The 6,745-nt window shown below is 38.4% G+C and overlaps 2 protein-coding genes across 4 annotated transcripts; both read right to left on the reverse strand.

The window, feature by feature from the left end:
• Positions 1–31: 31 nt before the first annotated feature.
• LOC106746374 (AP-2 complex subunit mu) lies at positions 32–4,398 on the reverse strand. 3 transcript variants are annotated; one of them, XM_014622936.1, is made up of 5 exons: positions 3,753–4,398; positions 2,655–3,035; positions 1,974–2,224; positions 1,640–1,896; positions 32–1,549 (listed from the first exon to the last, which is right to left on the reverse strand). In XM_014622936.1, exons 2-5 carry the CDS (start codon positions 2,992–2,994, stop codon positions 1,069–1,071), a joined length of 1,329 nt encoding a protein of 442 aa, XP_014478422.1. In that variant the 5' UTR covers positions 2,995–3,035; positions 3,753–4,398; the 3' UTR covers positions 32–1,068. The 3 variants fall into 3 exon arrangements, with proteins under 3 accessions (XP_014478422.1, XP_014478421.1, XP_014478423.1); XM_014622935.1 differs by having other exon boundaries at positions 3,757–4,397; XM_014622937.1 differs by lacking the exon at positions 3,753–4,398 and adding an exon at positions 3,591–3,740.
• Positions 4,399–4,577: 179 nt separating this feature from the next.
• Positions 4,578–6,058, reverse strand: LOC106746375 (exocyst complex component 4). Its single transcript, XM_014622939.1, has 5 exons — positions 5,832–6,058; positions 5,478–5,758; positions 5,226–5,387; positions 4,919–5,088; positions 4,578–4,800 (listed from the first exon to the last, which is right to left on the reverse strand). The coding sequence occupies exons 2-5, from the start codon at positions 5,529–5,531 to the stop codon at positions 4,707–4,709; spliced, it is 480 nt and encodes a 159-aa protein (XP_014478425.1). The 5' UTR covers positions 5,532–5,758; positions 5,832–6,058; the 3' UTR covers positions 4,578–4,706.
• Positions 6,059–6,745: the final 687 nt, after the last annotated feature.

The raw sequence follows: 6,745 nt of genomic DNA on the forward strand, positions 1-6,745 counted from the left end.
ATATATATATATATATATATATATATATATATATGTATATATCAATGTTTTAATACAGAAATTCATTATATCATGATATAATAATAATAAAAAAAAAGAAAACACATTACATAGTATAGTAACGTATAAACTTACAATTACGTTTATCTCGTGAACGTAGATTGTAACATTGTAGTGGCTTTGCTAATTCCAAAGGCAAATCAAGAGCCGGCAATTGTCCGCCCCGGAATTAATGCTAATGCAATTGTTACTTGCGATATATTATTCCGTATAATGTAAATTTCACTGATCACATCGGCCCTTCGCGTGCACGGAAAACGGAAAGTCGATAAAAACCTAATTCGGAAACAGCTTCGGAAGAAAGAGGTAAAGACACGATTCAATGATAGACAGCGTAGCCTGATCGGCATTATCTGCTCGTCGGGGAAAAGAATTTCGAAAACATCATCAAGATCCTCGTACAAACCAGAGTTTGCACGAAGCGACACCGCGCGGAACTGGATCGCGAGACTCAACACGAGAGAAAAGCAGTGGACGACATGAAAAATTGGCACGAAAGAAATAATCACCCTGGTTTAATCCTCCGATTACCACGTTGACTCGCTCAACAACATTCCCCCTCCTCAGGCAAGCTGGAGGCCATTTTTTTATTTTCCACTCAGCGGGTTTCTCCCGGCGTATCACATTGGTAGCGTGGAACGAGGACAATTTAAACAGAAACTTCGCTCTCACTAGCACGATGTATAACGTACGAGAAGCAAAATGTCCTGCGGCCGTTCTACTACTGTTTCCGTGTCGATCATCACGGATAATTCCTCCTCAAATGACGTAGCTCGTAAGTTGCGCTACTTGATGCACGCGTCCGGTGAGGATCGAGTCATCCGAATGTTTCAGATCGTCGCTTCGTATTTATGCGCTGCAATGAAATAATATCGACAAATACTCGATATTCGATTATTCATAGTGTTTCATGTGTTTTGTTCTTTTTTTTCTTTCTTTCTTTCTTTCTTTTTTATCATATTGAGATTACTTCTTTACAATTATTTATGCGTTCGGCAAGCTGGTCCGTTAACACCGCGTTTCGTACAGGCCGCTGCGTCCAATGTAGCGGACCCATTTGATCACGTCGTGGTCGGAGTAATTCAGCTTGGACTCGAACACTTTCAAATAACGTACTTTAAAGCCGGACGGCGCGAACGGCACCTCGAAATTCATCGATATCGGCGGCCTCGTCCATTTCTTCTTCGTGTCAGTCTCTAGCAGGTCGATCTCGGCGGACAGCTGCGTCTCCTTCATACCGGCCATGCGCTTGATTTTCCACACGATCGCGTTCTCAGACGCCTTATACTTCGCTTTACCCTTCAGGCATATCAACTGCACGCCGGCGGTGTTCAACGGCGTCGGTACGCGCACTTCGATCTTCTGGCCGAGCAACGACGGCTTGAAATTCGACTTCAGCACTGCCTTCACCTCCATCTTCGTTCGACCCACCTCGCGCACCAACGGTATCACACGGAAGGGCAACGATATATCCTTCGTAGTGCGATATCTGCAACAGAACGAACGATGAACGAGCGACGTGAGTACAAACATGTTTTAATCGAATACTCGAGGGATCTCCTCTTATGTCTCCGCTCACCTCATCAACTCGAATTCACCATCTGGCGGTATAAAACTAATGGAATGTTCGGTCTCGAATTTGCTAAGCTTAACGCACTGATGGAATTGGCAGTCATCGATGACGACGACCGGCTTGCCGGACCTGGCGCCCGTGGGGTCGTCACCACCGCCTCCCAATGCGCCGCCTCCTTTCATGCCCTTCGCCTCCATGACGATCTTGTCGTTAATGCCGAACTTGCACTCTGGCATTCCCGACAAGTACGACTTCATCACGACCTGAAAAAAGGATTCTCCATTGGAAATTCGGAACGATCTCGATCGTTATTGAACATTCTCCATCACGATCGATTTACCTTTCCAGCTACATGCGCGCTAAGAACCTGGCCCTGAGGGCTCATTAGGAGATTCACGTATTCGAGTACATCCAGGAAGAGTTCGTTGCGTCTGTACTTGATGCCCTCCCGCCGCCACCCGATCTGGCCGGTGACCTGCGATGTTATTTGAGCCTGTTCTTCCTTCGTGGCCGACTTGACGCCCTGTTGGGTGATGAACGTCTTCAGTACTCCCGTATCACAGTTCTGTGGATATCCAAAGTCGAGAATTTCTGCAAGAAAATAAACGGTAGAAACGATCAAAATTTTTCACAGGATCTCCTTTCCTATAACAAGTTTTAACGCGATCATTAACTCTTCCCCTGCGTGAATTGACTAAGATTGATTTAAAATATATTTGAATGCAATTAACGACTTTAGTCTATGACTTAGGCTGTGTTCCAAAATTCACTACCAGTACTAATTTATACTTTATGTTATGTATACTATAGATTTTCAGTATAGAGGTGAATATCAGAATGCAGCCTTAGAAAAAAGTTCTACTATTTTAAGAAGAGTGAGACTAAAATCCCTTACACATCTCCTGGATATTTGGAGACGTGTAATGGCTATGGTTCTGCCTTGTGGCAAATAGTGAATTTAACTCTATGCATTGAAAATCATTACAAAAGGGTTAAAAAGTCGATCAAATTTTATGCTAACCATCCAGCAGTTCGTAAATGAGCACAAAGTTGTTCTTGATGTTTTCCTCCGAAATCTTGCCAAAGTACGACTGCATAACATCTATGATTTTAAGCAGCAACTCGAACACCATGGCAGCATTGACATTTTGCTTGGTGACAGCAGCCAGCCAGATGTTGGCGCGTTTTATATGGAAAAACGATGTTCTGGCGATGTTGGTCACGGGCGATCGTACTTGTTGCCGTGCATGAATGACATTAACACGAAACGCATCCACCGCATTCCGGCCAATATCATCCCGATACACTCGGGAGATCAGTACTTCGCCCTTGTGATTGTAAACAAACAGACCCCCTATCATTTTGACAGAGGGTAGTATCAGTCGCTTAAGCCGAAATCAACCTGCAAGAAACACCGATTCAATAACAGCTTTAAAACAAGACTGATGATCGAAACAATTAAACTAAATTTGGAACAATGCAAGATTCTATTGTCGCAAGTAGCAGCGCGAGAAAATCTCTTCACTCTCTCTGTGAATGTTTTAAAAAGTATTTAAATCAAGAGCAATCAACCTCTCAAGTCTACCCCGCTCGAATGCTCTAAAATTCATAAGGCTGCTCCGGGAGTAAAATCGATCGTGACGCAAATCGAAGCCAGCGATCCCGATACTCCATTATTGATAAACAACATGCTGTGCAATAAAAAGATACACGCGAAAGTATGTCCACGAAATTCCAACTTGGCGAACTCTCAGAAGACCCGAGAGAACCGTGCGAGAGATCTACGGTTGACGAGAACGCGATATCGGCCAGTCCGTCGACTGGTACTTCGATATCACGCGAGATGTTATAAATATGCCTGGGGTGGCAGATAACGTCCCGATTGATTTCTCAAGTGACATTTGGACCGTCCGTCCGTCCGGTATGTCTTGCGAACGGTTAGTATTATCGATCGAACCTGTGGCCCTGCGTAACCCTCTTTGCTGTCGTCGTCGTCGTCACCACTGCCGAAAAACGCGCGCGCGAAACGTCGAGCGGGGTCACGCTTGACCGTAAAAAACGGGGACTGATCAATCGATCGATCGGTCGGTCGGCCGGACCGACCTGTATCGAGACTCACTTACGCATGACTCCTCGCGACGATCGCCGAGATCCTCACTACAATTTCACCTTACGTATCCGCCCTGCGCCACCCTCGCTACGTTGCGTGCAACCGCGAGCAGACGAGTGACAAGAGCAACACCCACTTTTCGATAGTGCCAACAGGAAACGCCGTTGATAACGAGGTTTCGATAGACGGCAACGAAACTCGTGTTTTGGCAACGTTCCAGCGAAAGACGAAGAAAAGCGCCACCTAGGTGTACTTATGCTCGTGGAGGCGATCATGAATCTTTTCCTCTAGCGTGAATTTGTGAAATAAAAAACACTTAAAAATGACCCCCCGCTTTCAAGTTGAAAAATTATTATTTTTCATGAATTCACATTAGTAGAACAGATTCAAATTTCCAAATTTCATCCTTTTTGTTATTTTCCAGCAAGAGATACAAGCTGACATAAGTCTAGTTATATCATTGCTCTTTCCTTTAGATGCAAAATAAGGACAAATGATAACTGGATCTGTGTATTTTGCTGAAAAACAACTATAACTAAACTTGTGTCTCATGCTAGAAAGCAACCTTTATAAAGCTCAGACTTCATCGAGAAAATTAGGATTTTCAACACAAGTCGCTGTAACTGTAAACGTAAGATGTAAACTTAAGTTGAAGAACCAATCAGGATATTATCTTGAGCTTAAACCTAATACCTGATTGGTTCCTTAGTTTAAATTTCTCATGTTTATTTTTTAAATAGAGCTACTAAAAGAAAATAGAAATATACATATATATTCTTACTTATATATTCATCTTACTTGTATATTTACATAACTTAAAAATACTGTATGACATAATTTCAACTGATTAATTTTATTCTTATTGTTATAAATTTCTACACATTAAATTCATAACTTTTAGATCAAGTAACATCTATTATTGATATATTATAAAATGTTAAGTGAAATATATATATAGAATATTTATTGGTCTACTGAGGGACCATGCGATGTATTGGATGATGCTAATGATTCAGGTTCTATTAAAGGTACCATACGTCCACATGAGTCTGCAGATCTGAAATAAAAAAAGTTACAAAAATAAACAATTGAATACATATGTGTAGTACATGAAGCGTAATATGGCCACAAATGTTAATTGTAAATTATAAAATTACACAAATTTTTTAACTTACACATCTTTTAAAAGATGTAAGACTTGTTTATGTTCTATTCCTTCTAGCCACAAGTTGAGTAACTCCTCTCGCTTACACCTCAGCAATTGTTTACAGGCATTTAAATTCTCTTTTACCGCATGAATCTTCTCTCGTGATGATGTTACTTTCTCAGACAATGCGCTGAATATCTAAAGTAAAATATAATGAAACATTGTGATACATTGTTGTAAAGAAAGTTACAGAGATCTATTGCTCCACTGGACATTTTGCTGAGATCCCTAAAGTATTTACGTTCCTTGATAAACATATAAATGTGTAGATTTACTTGCATAACTTCCGTGAGATCCTGATCATGCAGGGAGACTAATTCGTCTAATCGTTGATCGCTCCGCTTATACTCTTTTTCTAGTTTAGCCTTCTCAATTTCGCGTTGCTCATTTGTTTCACTTGCTGATAAAGCACGAATTACGGAGATCAACAGACCACTCTGCAAAATACATTTATTACTCACATTAACATCATCCTACTCATAACAGAATTTAAGACTAATGATATCTTAGCTACAAAATTTACTTACCGTTTCCTTGGTTGGTTTAATGCCACGTGGTGGTTTGATGGGAGGTATACTCATCTTGAAATCGTTTGTAGCTACAAAGTACACTTGGTGATTCAGTGACGTGTCACTTTTATACAGCAGCTAAAACAGCTTTATTGTTATCTCAGACATTTAGTTTAATATTTGTGTGAGCTTCAAACCACTTATAAATTTATAATATTGTTATGAATTGATAAGATTTTATATAAACCAATGTTTAAGATTAATCTTGATTCTATTATCAATATTATATGTATATAATCCTGGAAAAAAGGAATATCGTATTAATCACTCAAAACACACAGAGTTCTTCAATAAGAACAAGAATATGCGTACATCAAGTTGAACTAAAACTTAGTTGTCGCCTTTGGTTATATTAGGTTAAGTTATATCTGTTTATAAAATATATTGGTCTTTTAGTATTGCACTCTCTTTCACTGTAAAGTGAGATGGAAATACGTTCATAATTTCAGGAAGGAAAAAGAAGGAAATGTGTAAACGTGTAAAAAGTGTAAATCTGTACTCTTCAGTTGCATGTGCTACGACATTTTGTCCTTGTTGTTCAGCGAATATAGAACAGAGAACCATACTGACAATATAGGACTTAGGTAATCTAATATGTGTGTGTATTGGGATATATTAAATATTAGATTCTGATCATATATGTTCATCAATATAATTTTATATAAATTTGGCTTATATGTAATTTATATATATTTATATATATATTATATATATAAGAGAGCTAGATAAAAATATATAATATTTGTACATACGTTTAATATAATAAACAAATGTTGATAATGCCGTTTAGAATTCTATATAATATATATATATATATATGTTTTAACAAAATAAAACACCAATTATCAAAATTATATTTTATTATAATCATCTACCATTAATAATACAAAATGACACGTATGTGGAAGCAAAGTAAATTTGAATTTATTATCCAATTTAAATATAAAAAAGGATTAAATGTACAATCGCGTACCTCATAAATTTTTATGTTCACAAAAATGCAAAAATTAACACAAATGTGAAAAAGTTAAATAAGAGTTGATAAATTAGACGTATTAGGTCTTATTTATTTCGCTCTTTAAATATCACAGAATAAATTTTATATTTTTATTATACAATCAATATGTCAATGTACTGCTTTGATTTTGTTTGCATATTTGTGGAAGAATTTTGAATGCCATATAAGACTACCGGAAAAAAATAAAATAATTTTACAAAGAGCAGAG

This window comes from Dinoponera quadriceps, unplaced genomic scaffold (assembly GCF_001313825.1).
Source record: "Dinoponera quadriceps isolate SergipeBrazil2010 unplaced genomic scaffold, ASM131382v1 scaffold566, whole genome shotgun sequence".
Lineage (NCBI taxonomy): Eukaryota > Metazoa > Arthropoda > Insecta > Hymenoptera > Formicidae > Dinoponera > Dinoponera quadriceps.

Coding starts and splice junctions, on each gene's coding strand:
- LOC106746375 (XM_014622939.1), bottom strand. CDS start 5,531: ATGAGTATACCTCCCATCAAACCACCACGTGGCATTAAACCAACCAAG. Junction 5,388..5,477: donor TTAAACCAACCAAGGAAACG/GTAAGTAAATTT, acceptor TGTATTTTGCAG/AGTGGTCTGTTGATCTCCGT. Junction 5,089..5,225: donor ATCTCACGGAAGTTATGCAA/GTAAATCTACAC, acceptor ATTTTACTTTAG/ATATTCAGCGCATTGTCTGA.
- LOC106746374 (XM_014622936.1), bottom strand. CDS start 2,994: ATGATAGGGGGTCTGTTTGTTTACAATCACAAGGGCGAAGTACTGATC. Junction 1,897..1,973: donor GCGCGCATGTAGCTGGAAAG/GTAAATCGATCG, acceptor TCCTTTTTTCAG/GTCGTGATGAAGTCGTACTT. Junction 1,550..1,639: donor GGTGAATTCGAGTTGATGAG/GTGAGCGGAGAC, acceptor GTTCTGTTGCAG/ATATCGCACTACGAAGGATA.